Here is a 16,033-nt window from a genome sequence, read left to right as displayed (position 1 = left end):
GACACATTTATGAGTGGAGAGTGAAGGGCCAGAGATATCTGTTTAACCAATTAATTAATTTAATTTTCCCATTTATTGCACAATAACATAGTGTTTTTTTCCCCTAATAAGTCCTTTTTCATTTATTTCAAGGCTTTGAAATTTGTTGGTAGATGTGATCAAATGAATTGTTTCTGAATTTCTCAAAAGACATTGGATGTGAAGTTTGGAGGTGAAATTTGCATTTGCACTGATGCTCAGATTTTCCGTTTTCCAGGAGCTTGATAATCCGTTCATTTCCTTGTGTTGTCTTTGCGCAAGAAAAGCATGTTCTGCCATATTAGTAGCAATCCGGTCATCTATTGATAATGTGACTGTGTTCTCTTTCTCCACATGTCCACCACCAGGTGAATGTTGCTCTTTTGTCTCTCATCGCTTGTGTCTCTGTGATGGACATGGAGACAGCTGTCTGTGAGCCGCTTTACCAGAACGGTGACGTCCACCATGAGGAGCTTGGCCCGAAGCAGCCCACCGCTCTCAGGATCCACCTCTACCACAGCAGCCAGAGCGACTCTAACTGCGCCCCTCTCTGCTACCCACCGGGAGAATACGTTACCGAACAGCTCATCATCAACACTGCCAAAGAGTGCGGTCAGTCATGCCAATCATGTAATATAGAAAAGAATCTAAAAAAGTAAAGTAAATGTGAATTATACATTCTGATAAAGAATAACACATTATTCAACACAGTAAGCACTGTGTTTTGCCTGGATGCAATGTGATAAATCTCTTCCATGACGTTTTTGTCCAAAGGAAACATGACTGTGACAAACATCTCACAACAAGATATTTTATCAGTTGCTTGGTATCTATATTTGTTTTGTTGCACTGGGTAGTCCCTTTCACTGTGAAATTTCATTTGATCGAAAATCGTGACGCTCACAACATCTCCAGTGTGAACAGAAATAGGAAAACTTTACACGTTGTGCCTGGTTAGGACACGTGTTGAAGTGACCCGCCCCCCCCCCCCCCCCCAAAAAAAAGGCTTTACCCACCTGACATTATTTAATACTCATATAAATTGATTATTGATAACACTCATTTTTTTTATACCTATGAGGGGAACATTTTTTTTGTACTTACTGTAATTATTGTGTAAACAGTCAGTTATTGGGGACACGATGAGGAGTCTCACATCAATCTGGTGCAGTTTTGATGGCTCATATAACATAAGATCCTGTCAGTTCACCCGTGTTTACTGTTTAATAAAGATAAACATCAGCCCTGGAGCCATCAGCTCGTCCCCAGCAGGGTATTGGTGACAGATGCGTGATGGTATTTCAAGATGTTTATTTTTTTTTTATTTTTTTTTTTCAGCGGACTTCCTTTAAATTATTTCAACTGCTACACATGCAAATGCATATGTGATTGGTATCAGTCATCTTGAGGGAATTTATAGAAGCAACTTAATTTGTCTATGCATTTAAGGAAATTCATTTTTATTTAGTTAGAGGGTTTCCTTGCACCCAGACATCAACTAATAAAAATGTAAAGGTTAAAGTGAAACTACTAAAAGTAAAGTCCATTTCACAATAAGCATTAATTTTTAGCTTTTTTTTTTTTTTATCAATGAGATTTTAGATGTGTGTGTGTGTGTATGGTTTTAAATGTTCGGTACAATTTTTTGCATGTTTCAATTAAGTCTCTTATGGATGCATTTATGTGATAAATCACAGTAACAATTAATATTGTGAAATATTAATATTATTATTTAAAATAACTTTTCTATTTGAATGCATTTAAAAATATATATTTTGATATGTCATTTATTTCTGATTAGTGATGAATCATTCTAATAATATTATAATAAGGAGAATTCTATTCTAATAATGAACTAGTTAACAGAACAAACTGACTAGTTGGCTGTTGCACCACTGGTCAAGTAGTTGACCACAGTGACCCATCCCTAGTTTACATGTGCAGACTTTTCTTACTTTACACTGGCTGTTTTGGTGTGAAAATTTGTTTGTGTTTGGGCCATAAGACTAATGTTGTGTCTGTCTGTCTTGTCTCATAAGCATCTGTTCTTTATGTTCATGTGTTTCTCATAGGAGTGTCTCCAGTCTACTGCAGCCTGTTCGGACTGTACAAAGAAGATGAAAGGGTCTGGTTATCACCCAATCATGTTCTCCATTTAGACGAAACCGCAAATGAGAGTTTGTTATTCAGAATTAGGTAACGCGCTCAGCTCCAACTTTCACTTGATTAAACTGGTTAATATTATTTTATGGCTTTTGTCTTCTCCATCTCAATTCTTTCAGCCTGCAATTTAGTGACTGTGGTATTTTCTGTCAGGTACTATTTTCCCGGTTGGTACAGTTGTGGGGCACCCCGAGCGTACCGCTATGGAGTGACTAAAGGATCTGAGAGTCCTATCCTGGATGACTGTGTTATGTCTTACCTTTTTGCTCAGGTGAGGCTTCCATACATCAGCTTTGCAATAAAGAAATTACCTTTAATTGTGAATTAAGTGTTGTTTGTGCTGTCGTGGATTTTGAATCACCATAGCAACAGTGTTTTACAGTTACGCTTCACTTGGCCTGAAATCTGAGCATATCTTGCATAATTGAGCACATCCATATACAATTTAATTACAATTTGACCTCGATTATCTTCTCAAAGAAAAGACTGTTTCTTGGTTTCGGATTTAGAGTGTGCAAATGTGAGTTATGCCAGTGTATATCTGCACGGATAAAGGCCCCTATTTACTAAACGAATGATAAATAAAGGAAACTCATGCTGGCTGCTCTCTGACTCTACTGAGTGGGCTTGTTTTGTGGTGCCTGTTCGTCTTCCACCAACAGTCTGGTATGCGATGACTGTCACTGAGGGGAACGTGATTTATCAAATTTTTTAATACACTGCTATCATAGTGTCTCGTTAAGTTTCACTCTCACAAGGACATATTAAAGATTATACAGTGTTTTACGAAGTACGTGTTTTCATAAAAATCGCAGCCACCTTTGAAACAAATCCTTGTTTACAATCCTTACTATAGCAAGCAAGAAAACAATCACAAGAAAATGGCTACAACCAGTTTTGCTCTTGAAGACTGTATGTAGTAACTTATATTTTGGTAATGGAGAAGTGCACTTTCACTTTAAGATTGTAGTCTCATTTGTTTTCACTACTATGGAGAGATTGGATTAAGTATATATCCCTATACGCTCAGATTATGTTTAGATTAATAAAATAAAGACAGGCTATTTAGTGACTTGGCACTTGGGTTAAAATGTTTTAGTTGTGGGTATGTTTGGTGATGGTTGGGTATTTTTATTATTATTATTACTACAATTTCTGTAATTTGACTTGACTATTATTGTCAAAACTGGTCAAAGCTAAATTTTTTATGGGGAATGTATGGAATTTATTAGAGGTCGAACGATAGTGGATTTTGCCGATACCGATAGCTAGGTTGGACCACACTGGCCGATACCGATTAATTAACCGATAGTTTAACTGGTCAAAGCTAAATCGGGATACAAGTGAACAAAAACTTTATCATTCAAAAACTAAAATAGTGCTTTATTTATTTAAAAAAAAAAACATACTAATAGTAGTTATTAATATTAGTAGTTATAATAATAGTAAGTGTTGATATTAGTAAATGTTGAATTTTATTTTTTTTAAATTTTATTTTTTTCAAAATTACTAATAGTAGTTATAAAAATAAAAGTAATAATAATAGTAAAAATTTTTTTTCTTTAAAATTTTTCTCCACTACATTTAAACATTTTAATAGTTATGAACTGGTAAAACGACAAAGTTTAATTATTAATTAAAAAGCAAGTCTAATTAATTTAAAACCATGAAACTTATACATTTTCACCTTTATTTAATAAAAATTTAACAAAGATTACATGTTTAGGGCCCTATGAGATGTTTTTTTTTATCACCATATTTTTTTTATTGTTACAAATTCTGTTTTAGCATGTCTAATAATTTGAATCCATAAAACAACTTAATTTATTCATTTTTTTTCTTAAAGAAGCCTTATGATTTTTTTTCCCCTCAAAAATTCTGTGTTGTTGTGTATAAAAAATTTTCTGGTTATCAAATGAAAGCATGAAACATTCATTTAATTTATCTTTTAATTACTGAAAATTAAGCAAACTTTTTTTGGCAAACAAAGGGGATTTACTATTAAAATTAAAACATGGAAATGTTGTGTGATTATTGCTTAAAAAATAATGTTTGGTTCATTTTAGTAGTAGCAGAAGTAGTAGGCTATGTACATTCTACTGAAAAATAGACCGGACGTTTATTTTGACGGGTTGCCGTAAATACCTTAACAGTTCTGTGTATGTGATATGATGCTAGCTTTACTCAAATCAAACGGTTAAATGCTCATGAAGTGACTCTCAGAGCAGTTCTGCAGATGTTGTTTATGTGTTTGCATCCTCATTTAGAGAGACAACAGAAGCTGAAATCACCGCGAGCGTCACACACGCTTCAGAATAAATGAAACCGCATCTGCGCCATTCATTAGAGTCACGCAGAACATGCAGGATTCATATTTAAATCGCCTTTTACGGCTTAATAGTAACAGATGCTAGTCCATATCGCGATCTGATTTAAGTGTAATGAACTACTTTTGATTAATTCATTCAAAATTTGACCAATTCCGTGATATTCCGCATTAAACTGTGAATTCTGTTTTTATGACTGGATTCTGCGATTCTGTCCGCGTTTTCCACATCACGGAAATCATAGGGCCCTACAATTATACCAGGGTGAATATAGTGTAATTTAATGGAAAACTATGTGAATGGTGCTCTGTGGGGCGGCAGGATTTTCTGTCAGCTGCATTTAAATCCGGGTCTGAAGTTTCAGCGTGCAGCTTCACGTTTCTAAACAAATAGCACGTGCTATCAGTGATTTCAACTACTAGAGTCTGCTCTCGCACTGTATAATGAAAACAGACCCTTCTCAGCTGCTCCAGCAATGGACGCAACACGGAAAACTATTGGCATGGATTTTTGCCGATAACCGATTGTTCCAGCAATCAATTATCGGTGCCGATTAATCGGCAAAACCGATACACCAGTCGACATATAGAATTTATCCAATAAAGGTTATAAAATCCCTTTTGTAATATAATTAATAATGTTGTTTTTCTGAATACTTAAGTATGCCACACTGGAATTTTATGTAATTCCCTGGACATATATGTATATATATTTTACTGGTTAAATAAAAATGAAAAGAAAGTAAGTGAAAGTGAAGTGTCCTGTGGCCAAGTATGGTGACCCGTACTTGGAATTTGTGCTTTGCATTTAACCCATCCAAGTGCACACACACAGTAGTGAACACACACACTGTAAACACACACCCGGAGCAGTGGGCAGCCATATTGCTGCGGCTCACAGGAAGCAGTTGGGGTTTCGGTGCCTTGCTCAAGGGTCTCAAGGGTGTACATTCACTCCCCCACTTACAATTCCTGCTGGACCTGAGACTTGGACCCGCAACCTTCGGGTTACAAGTCCAAGTCTCTAACCATTAGGCCATGACTGCGAAAGAACGAACGAAAGAAAATCACAGCCAAAGTTAAAATTATTTAAAATGTGAGCTACAAAAAAAAATTAAGTTCAAATTGTAACAGTGTTATTAAATTATGTGATTAAAAAAATGGCTTTAAGTGAGCATTAGCAAGGTAATTTAAATGTAAAGATGCTGCACAATTGAATATCCAGTGTTGACCAATAATAAGTAAAAAAAAAAAAAAAAAAAAAAAAAACATCTCTTAATATTAGCCAATAACCAGTATAGTACCGATATATCCAGCATGCGTTGCTAAAATGTTTTGCACAGTCATGGCCTGAAGTTACGCTCTTAGCAAATCTATTAAGAAGCAAGAAATATCTTTGATAAATATATCAAAAGAAATATCCTTTCAGCGGAAGTCAGACAACCATCATGTTGAGGTCATCCGGGGAGAGAGCAGGCTTATAGGGGTTTAAAATAAAGCTGTGATGTGTTCGGAGGTGACCTCTTGTCTGACCCAGTTGGATTATATTGGTTTATGTCCTGTAAATGTGCAAGTGTGACACAGACAGGAGATTTTTTAAAACGCATCTGAACACTTGTCAGTCAGTCTGCGGCTGCACTGTTCATGGCTGATGCTTTCAATGTGTGTTTGCTTTTAGTTCTGATGTGGGGTTTTTCTTAATGCACATGAGTGTTGTAGTTGGTAGTTTACATCTAATAAACAAAATTATATAAAATAAACAATTATTTGCTTACTGATGCTGTGTCATGTTTAATAAATGGTGTTTTTGGTGTATAAACATACACTTACCACTTAATATCATTAACCCAGGGTCACTATACAGTATGTATACCATTATACCAGCCAAGCCAGTTAATTGTCTGGCACTTAGCATTTTGAGAGTTGGTAACAAAGTCTGCCAGATTGTCCAAATACCAGTAGTCAGCATTCAGCCTATATACAGCCCTGTAAATAGATAGTGTTCTGTTTTCAAATGTTTTATTGCAAAAAAAAAATTCAGTACAATTATGTGAACATTTATCTATCATCTATCTAATAGTTTTATTTATATCAACTACAAATATCAGTTTGTGAATTAAAAAAAAATCCCCATAATGTTTGATCAACATTTTTAAACCTAGGTTATTGTGTTTCACACTTTTCATATATAACCTGTCTGTATATTATTCCTATTTTAAAATTAAAACTTTGAAACAGTTAATTAGATAATTTTGACTGTTTTTATTCAGCAAGGACTGATCAAAAGTGACAGTAAAGTTGTTTATAATGTAACAAAAGAGTTACATTACGTAGAAATGAATTATTTTGAACTTTCATCAAAGACCGTAATGGCTGATGAAAATTCAGCATTGTCATCACAATAAAATATATTAAAATAGAAAACAGTTGTTTTAAGTTGTGATAATATTTACAGTATTTCTGTTTTCATCACATAAATGCAGCCTTGGTGAACATAAACTTTTTAGAAATATTATAAAAAATCTTACCATTCCCCAAACTTTTGAATACTAGTGTATGTGACATTTAGGGCTGAGTTTATCTTAAAGGGGTCCTATTATGCTCTGCTACAAGGTCTTGATTTTGTTTTGGGGGTTAGCTAGAACAGGCTCTCATACTAGGTTGTTCAAAAAACACATTCTTTTTGACATATTTTACATTATTACAACACCTCTCTCCCCAGTCTGGCATGAACAGCTCGAATAATTCCTGTAGCAAATGAAGGCCTGCCTTTTGAAATACGAAATGCGCTGTGATTGGTTAGCTGTGGCAGTGTGTGTTGTGATTGGCAGCACTCGGCGCCTGGTCAGGAAATGTCACGCCCCTTACCATAGCTACCTGCTGCAAGCTTCAGTGTAAATATTGCTTCAAAATCAAATCAATTTGAGCGTGATTTTAAACCCAGATGATTGTAACCACTCTAAGTTTGTCTGCTTTGGGAAAGCTAGCGTGTCCCATTGTGATAACACTTGTTGCCTTCTCTAGTGCAGCTCAACGCGTGTCCCATTGTGATAACACTTGTTGCCTTCTCTAGTGCAGCTAAAATATGCATTGTAGTCCAAATGTGTCGTTCGTTGTAGTTTTTAAAAAGTGATTTATGTTAAATAAAATATCTTCTTTTGAAATGGACTTTGAGCTTTGTAACTTTGCAGGGTTTTTTTATGCTCAAACAGCAACATTACAGACTAAAAAAAGTTGAAAACATGAAAAAGCATAATAGGACCCCTTTAAATATATGATACCACGATTATAGAACTACATGCAGTAAACCTATTTTAATAATCATCATGAGACTATGGTAACTAATATGAAGCTAACCCAGTTAAACATGATCTTAACTGTTCAAACCTTGTGCCCACAGAGTTACTACCATGTCATTCAACTCTTCCTCTCAATGATTTCCACGTTTTCGACATTTTTTATCTTCACACCAACTATACGGGTTTTTCCTCTGTGTTTTATGCAGTGGAGGAGTGACTTTGTAAACGGCTGGGTGAAGTTATCCAATGCCCATGAGGTTCAGGAGGAGTGCCTTGGCATGGCTGTGCTGGACATGATGAGGATTGCCAAAGAGAAGCAGTGCTCCCCACTGGACATCTATAATGACATTAGGTACTAGTAATGGAATGGATTTCTTAATATTTTGGCCTGTCAATGTGTCATATATCTGCTGTGAAAGGTTATGAACCCATTTGCCTTTTTCCCAAACATTTCTGATTTTAAATTCATTATAGATACAACCTAATAATTTTCAGCACTTAAGTGTAAGACTGGAGATAGTTTACCCAAAAATGAAAATCTGCTCATCGTTAAATCACCCTCAATTTGTTCCAAACCTATATGAGTTTCTTTCTTCTGTTGAGCACATAAGATATTTTTACCACCAAAAAGTTGATGGTAGCCATTGATTTCAATAGTATAAAAAAAAATACTATGGAAGTCAGTGGCTACCGTCAACTTTTTGGTTCCAAACAATCTTCAGAATATCTTTTTTTGTGTTCAACAGAGGAAAGAAATGCATACAGGTCTGGAACAACTTCAGGCTGAGTAAACAATGACAGAATTTTCATTTGTGGTGAATTATCCCTTTAATATCTTGAGAAACATTGTCTTTTGATTTGTACTAAACACCATGGTAAAGAATAGTTATTCATGTTATTATTTAAAGTAAAATTGTCTTGTTATTTTAACTCTAACTATTTAGAACACTGCCGTGGTTTCATGGTAAAAACATGTTGTAACACTGGTCCCATGTCCCAAAAACTTTTAAATATAGTACAAACATAGTAATTTAAAAGCACAAATGGTACAAAGACTTCTACAAACCTCCATCCATCCGAGACTTCCTAAAACAAATATAGCATTTGATACTAACTCTTATTATCTGCTTTGTTCACAGTTACAAGTTCTTCCTCCCTAAAGACATGAGGGAGCAAATCCAAGACTGCCATTTTGTCACAAGGAAACGCATCCGCTATCGCTTTCGGAAAGTCGTACAGCAGCTCAGCCAGTGCCGAGCCTCAGCCCGCGACCTAAAGCTCAAATACCTGATCAGCCTGGAGTCTCTGGACTCTGGCTTCTACACCGAATATTTCCAGGTCAAAAAGCACTCGGCCGAACAGGTCACCATCATCGTCTCCGCAGACCATGGCATCCAGTGGTGCAGAGAACGACACAAAGAAACACAGTCTGAGGTAGCCAGTAGTAAATGTTGAACCAAAACGTGTCATTTCAAATTTATGAATACTTCAAAATAACATTCCCCCTTTGGCCATGCTGATACTCAAAGCCAGTATTGAACTTGTGTGATTGAAGTTGATATGGTCACAAATATATTTTAGTGATATTCTTAGAGTAAATGTTTAAACTGCTTTGACATTATGAGCTCTTTATGAGAGCCTGTTTGTTGTAGGACCCACTGCCCACTTCAGATGAAACAGATCCGTCTTTAGATTAGTAGAGTTCAAGCCAGGCCAGTAACCCTGGTTTTAAATTTGATATTTGATATTACAGTTTTGAAGGGAGCACTAATAGTTCTGTTGTTATTTTTCTCAACAAATTTCCACAGTTCGAAAACCATTTAAAATGCGCTATAGGTCCAAACTTTAGGGTCGGTTAAGATTATTATCATTTTTGTAAGAAGTGTCCACCACGTCTGCATTTACTTTGATCCAAAATATAGTAAAAAAAACAAACGGCAGTTATAGAGGGAAATATGTCTTTTAATATACAGTACTGTGCAAAAGTCTTAGGCCATTAGTATTTCTGTCAGCAAAAAAGGTTTTAAGACTGTTATTTTTTATCTTTTGCTGAAGTGTGTCAGTAGGAAATGTCAGTTTACATTTCCAAACATTTCTTTTGCCATTAATTGTAATAATCCAGTGATCTCACCATCCATCATTCCGATCTCACCATCATCCAGTCCGTCTAGGATTACATGAAGAAACAGAAAAAACTGAATCCTGAAGAACTGTGGCAATGTCTCCAGGATGTTTGAAGAGACCTACCTGCAAAGCTACAGTACTTTGAAAATTTTTAGGCACTTGTGTAAAAATGCTGTAAAGTGAGGATGCTTTCAAAATGAATGTCATAAATAGATTTTATTTATCAGTTAACTTCAATTAACTAAATCAAGCCAACATTTGGTGCGATCACCCTTTTTGTTTAAAAATGCTTTTGTCCTAGGTACACTTGCACATAGTTTTTCAGGTAGGTTTCTTCAAGCATCTTGGAGATATTGCCACAGTTCTTCAGGATGTATGTAAAAAAAAAAAAAAAAGATGTATATTAAAAAAAAAAAAAAAAAAAAATTAGATAAAATTAAAATAACATATATATATATTCTACTGACCCCAAACATTTGAACAAAAGTTTACATACTTGATACAGTTTTTGATTTCTACATAATTTAAATCTTAGTTACACTATTGTCATTTCTTTCTATAAACTTTTTAAGTCAGTTGCAATTGATCGTCTACTGGAGTTGCGATTTGTTTCTGGCGTCTATTCAAGAATCTACAGCTGCCTTCACACTGCAAAGATTGTGTCGTATCGTGTCAATTTTTCTGCGCAGTGGGCAGAAAACAAGACGCATACTACGTGCCATGAAACCTAACCTAAACCTACCTGGAACTTTGAAAGAATTCTTTTGCAGCTGTGAATGCATTGGAATATTCTGAAGGAAATGCCAGTCTTGTTGTGTTTATTAATATTTCTGTATTCATGCCAAAATAAAAAGTGGGAGGTTTCTTTTTCTGCTGGTGAAATTTCATAACACTATTTTATTTTTCTCACAAGACCTGCAGACGTATTGTGATTTTGGGGAAGTTGTCGATATCAGTGTCAGACAAGCCAACAAAGAGGGTACCAACATGAACCGCATTGTTTCCATCAACAGACAGGATGGAAAAACTCTAGTAAGTCTGTTTTGGAAGAGCAACTCTGCTGCATTGTTCTCTGGGATATCCTTTCATTGTCACACCATGTTAAAGGGACTCACAGTGACTTTGAACTTATAGATTTCTTCCGGCTATTATCGGTGAGAATATTTAAAATTCAAAAAAAATTTTTTTTTTTTTAAACAGGAGCTGGTGTTCTCCTCCTCAATGGAGGCGTTGTCTTTTGTGTCTCTAATTGATGGCTACTACAGACTGACCACGGATGCCCATCACTACCTCTGCAAGGATGTCGTTCCACCCCATCTGCTGGAGGCCATTGAGAGCTACTGCCACGGGCCAATATCGTAAGCACTACAGGAAATTCTTACAAATGAAAATGAAAGAACTTATTCAGAGCAACATTTTTGGCCCTGGTTTATATTTAGCTTTTTTCAGGCTCCAGTAAAATTATTCATCAAATTCTCCCAAGATTTGCAATCAAGCATCATTTATAAGCATTATCATTGTTTTCACTGTCTGTGTTGACAGAATGGAGTTTGCAATCAGTAAACTACGCAAGTCAGGAAACCAGAGAGGTCTATTCGTGCTCCGGTGCAGCCCCAAAGACTTCAACAAATACTTCCTGACTCTTGCTGTTGGGGTATGTTTTTGCTAAGCACTTATTAAAAAAAAAAAAAAAAAAAAGTCAATTTAATGATTTGTACTTTAGACTGAATATTCCTCCTGTAATCTTGAACTTCATGCACTACCATTTAAAAGTTTGGGGGTTGTTAGGATTTTTTTTTTTTATGTTTTTGAAAGAATCTTGATCAACAAACCTGCATTTATTTTAGATTAGATTAGATTCAACTTTATTGTCATTGCACATGTGGGTACAAGGCAACGAAATGCAGAGATCAGATTTTGATCAAAAATACAGTAAAAACGGACATATTGTGAAATATTATTACACTTTTAAACGATTGTTTTCTATTTGAAATATATTTGAAAACGTAATTTATAGGGCTGGGCAAAAAATTTTTTTTTCTGATTAATCGTTTTTTTTAAATGACGTCGATTTGATATCGATTCTCAAAAGCCATGAATCTATCTTTCCTGGTATTTATTTCAGCAAACATTTAAAACGATCTGATTAAAGTGAATCTTATCATTAGTCTTCTCCACTAGATGTCACCCAATTATTTACCTTGCGCAATGTCACAACAGTCAGCCTGTCACTCATTCAGTGCTTCTCATGGCGGAGATACTGTTGACAAGAACCAAGAGCAATTCGTGATTTGCAATACTCAGGTGAAATGCAATAGTAATACTACAAATCTGCGAAAGCATTTGACATCACGCATAAAGGCGCTATGATTTCCACAATGAATGAATGAATGAATTTGTTTACTACACACTTACTAAAGCACGGACAACGCTCGCAGTGTTTTCAGCCTGACGTCTCACTATGATGATATGAATACACAAATATATTATCCCCAGCTGCTCTGAGAGTCACTTCATTAGCATTTTACCATTTAATTTGACAAAACTACCGTCATATCAAATACACAGCAGCTGCAAGTTCCTCATGGCAACCCATCAAAATAAAAGTTTAGTTTAACATGAAAAATTGTCAGAAATATTACTATTTAGCAGTTTTAAGACTCAATGTAACAACAATGATACTACTACTACTACTACTAATAATAATAAATATTAATAAAACGTAATACATTTTATTAATAATATTAATATATAATAAATTTTTATTAATAAATATTAATAAAAAAAATTAACGGAATAATCCCATTTGTTTTCTTTATAATTTTAACAGTAAACCTCTGTTGTGTAGCACTTTGTTTGCCAAAAAATAAAAGGGTTTTTAATTTGATTAGGATAAATTAAATTAATATTTTATGCCTTCACCTGATTACCAGAAAAATTAAGAAGAGCATTTTATTTGGCCCTATTATTGTTTAAAAAAAGGACCCTATACAAAAAAATAATAGGTTTAAAATACTGACCTGTTGCTCTTAATTTCTTTTTAATAATTCACCATTTGTAAACTGATGTTTACGGTTCATTTTTTAGAAATATCAATAGAATTTGTATTAAAACTATATTCACTGAATGTAATTAAAAAAATAAATAAATACAAAATTGAGAATCGAACCAAGAATCTTTCTTACCCCTTGAACAGTAGTCTACATTTCTTGAATCTCTCTTGACATCAGCTTCTCTGTCCACCAGGCGTATGAGGATGTAGAGTACAAACACTGCCTGATCACCAGGTCTGAGAATGGTGACTACAATCTTAGTGGAACCAAAAGGAATTTTAGAAGTTTAAAGGAGCTGCTCAAGTGTTACCAGAAAGAAACTGTGAAATCAGATGATGTCGTCTTTCAGTTCAGCAAGTGCTGTTCACCAAAGGCCAAAGGTCAGTAAAGCAGCTAATATTCTCATCATGATTACGATATATGAGTACCACAAATTTACAACTCTACAGTGTCATCTTCTGGCAAACAACAACATTTTAGATTGTGAAAATGTATTTTTGTTTACATTTATCCCTTTTTACCTTTAATGTATCTTCCTGACATCCCATGCCTTGTGTATTTGTAAACAGAGAAGTCAAGTTTGTTGGTGTGCCGGAGTCATCGGGGTTTAGAGGTTCCCCTGTCCTCCTCACTGCAGAGACACAACATCAGTCAGATGGTGTTTCATAAAATCAAAAAAGAAGACCTTGATTTTGTAAGCATCCTGTTACCTTATACATCTGAACAGAAACTGTGTAGTATGTTATATTACCGTTCAAACGTTAGGGGGTGGTAAGATTTCATTTGTTTATTTTGAAAGAAATCAGTACTTTTATTCGGCAAGGTTGCATTATATTGAAAAGGTGACAGTAAATAAATGTATGATTTTAAAAAGGATTTCTGTTTCGAATATATGATCTTTTTATAAATTATCTTCTCTGAATGTACGATTTATCATAGAATTCTGAAAAAATAATGTTTTTTTTTTTACACAGAAATATTGTTAAAATAATAAATTACTATTTTCAACATTCATAATAATAAGAAATGTTTCCCGAGCATCAAATCAGCATATTCTAATGATTTCTGAAGCATCATGTGACAATGAAGACTGGAGTAATGGATGCTGCAACTTCAGCTTTGTCATCATGGGGATAAATTACATTTTAAAATAATATTAAACTAGAAACAGTAAGTTTAAATGTAAGATTAGTTAGAATAAGAGACTTCTTTCAAAAACATTCAAATATCTTACTGACCCCAAACTTTTGAACAGTATTGTAAATGTCAAGTTTCATATGATTACGTGTGTGCAACATTGTTTTCAGGGTGAGAGTCAAGGTCAGGGGACATTCACCAAGATCTTCAAAGGGATTCGGAAAGAGCAGGGAGACTACGGAGAAACCCATAAGACTGAAGTCATTGTCAAAGTCTTGGACAAAGCCCACAGAAATTACTCTGAGGTAAGATATAGATTCAGTTTCTTGTTTCAAGAGATGGTTTCTTCAAAGTGTTCCACATAAATGTAAGGGAAATATGGCCCAGTTTTGGAATTGAATTGAGACTTCCTGAATTAAAAATAAAACTAATTAAACTGTTAAGTGTCTTAACGTTTCATTTGACTTTAGACACCCCATTTTTCAAGTCATCTAAACTGTCATTTTTCCTTGAAATGATTCCTTTATCATCAGATTTCCCATGTGGTTTCTTCAGTCTCTTAATTTTTTTCCCTCCCTCTTGAATCTTTCTTTGAGGCAGCCAGCATGATGAGCCAGCTCACCCACAAGCATCTGGTGTTGACCTACGGTATCTGTGTATGCGGAGAGGAGAGTAAGTGTTCACATTGCTCACATGTGACCAAAATGATTTACTGCCGCATACTTGAAGGTGTGGATTTTTTTTTTTTTTTGTCTTAGATATCATGGTGCAGGAATATGTGAAGTTTGGGTCCTTGGACACGTACCTAAGGAAAAACAAGAACTCTATATCAGTTAATATCCTGTGGAAGCTGGAAGTGGCCAAGCAGCTTGCCTGGGCTATGCTCTTTTTGGTAAAAAAAAAAAAAACAGCAACAAATGAGGAATAACCATGTGGGTTTGCGAGTCAGAATTGACTAATGCTTTTTGTTCTTTCACACACAGGAAGAAAAGAATCTGGCTCATGGGAATGTGTGTGCAAAAAACATCCTTTTGATCAGGGAGGAGGACAGGGCATTGGGAAACCCTCCATTCATCAAACTAAGTGACCCTGGCATCAGCATCACAGTGCTGCCCAGAGAGAGTGAGTCAGCAATGTGAAGACTCTTTGAAGAACTTGTGTGAATCTCTAGCTGCCTTTTCACTATGTCTGACATTTGCATATGATTAGCGCATTTTGCCTTCCTAGTGGCATTCGCACTGAACTTTCTAACCAGTTGTGATGCAACTTAACCCTCCACTTGATGATTAAGTGAATGGATCCACACAAAACAAATGGCTGCCAATATGTCTGAAAGAACAAAAAGGCTAATCAGTGGAATTAATTAACAATTATAAAATAATTATTTTGAACATAAATTTTAATAAACACACGTTTTATAGAAAAAGTGTAGCAATTTAATGAAAAAAAATTATGGAAATTCTCAAATTGTTCATCTGTAATCTCTGGCGGTCACATGCAGTTTAACTGCAAAATTGCAAATATTTCAACTTTTCCAAAACTCAAATCATATCCAAAAATTCTGCATGTGCTTATAAAACAGAAGTCCACGCAGCTCCCATGGTATTGTCTATTACAAATCAATGACTTGCAGTCTGTTGATTTGTCAGAGATAGTGAAAAGGCAGCTTTTTGCTTCAGTTTTTTCATTATAAGGATGTAAAAGGAATGGACCATGTTCTGATAATGTGGTGTATGTTTGTGTGTACTTGTTTAAGTGTACTTGTGAGGGCCAAATGTCCACACTTATATAGTGAAATAATATGACAGTACACTAGTGAGGACATTTTACTGCTACTCACTAGTTAAAAAGGCTCATAAATCAGACTAACATGTTTTTATTTAAATCTAGTGTTTTGCACATGTTCCTGTGAG

The 16,033-nt window shown here is 35.0% G+C and overlaps 1 protein-coding gene across 1 annotated transcript in view; it reads left to right on the top strand.

The window, feature by feature from the left end:
• jak2b (Janus kinase 2b) overlaps window positions 1–16,033 on the top strand; it is a 46,699-nt gene that overhangs the window by 19,109 nt on the left and 11,557 nt on the right. The window contains 14 exon segments of the mRNA XM_042756733.1: window positions 387–630; window positions 2,091–2,214; window positions 2,335–2,452; window positions 8,013–8,158; window positions 8,946–9,240; window positions 10,843–10,962; window positions 11,131–11,288; window positions 11,473–11,584; window positions 13,177–13,363; window positions 13,553–13,677; window positions 14,291–14,425; window positions 14,705–14,792; window positions 14,879–15,012; window positions 15,104–15,242. Coding sequence (XP_042612667.1) covers window positions 429–630; window positions 2,091–2,214; window positions 2,335–2,452; window positions 8,013–8,158; window positions 8,946–9,240; window positions 10,843–10,962; window positions 11,131–11,288; window positions 11,473–11,584; window positions 13,177–13,363; window positions 13,553–13,677; window positions 14,291–14,425; window positions 14,705–14,792; window positions 14,879–15,012; window positions 15,104–15,242 — 2,083 coding nt within the window. The 5' untranslated portion in view covers window positions 387–428.

This window comes from Cyprinus carpio, chromosome A5 (genome assembly GCF_018340385.1).
Source record: "Cyprinus carpio isolate SPL01 chromosome A5, ASM1834038v1, whole genome shotgun sequence".
In the NCBI taxonomy this organism is placed as follows: domain Eukaryota; kingdom Metazoa; phylum Chordata; class Actinopteri; order Cypriniformes; family Cyprinidae; genus Cyprinus; species Cyprinus carpio.
This window is presented reverse-complemented; position numbering and strand designations above follow the sequence as displayed.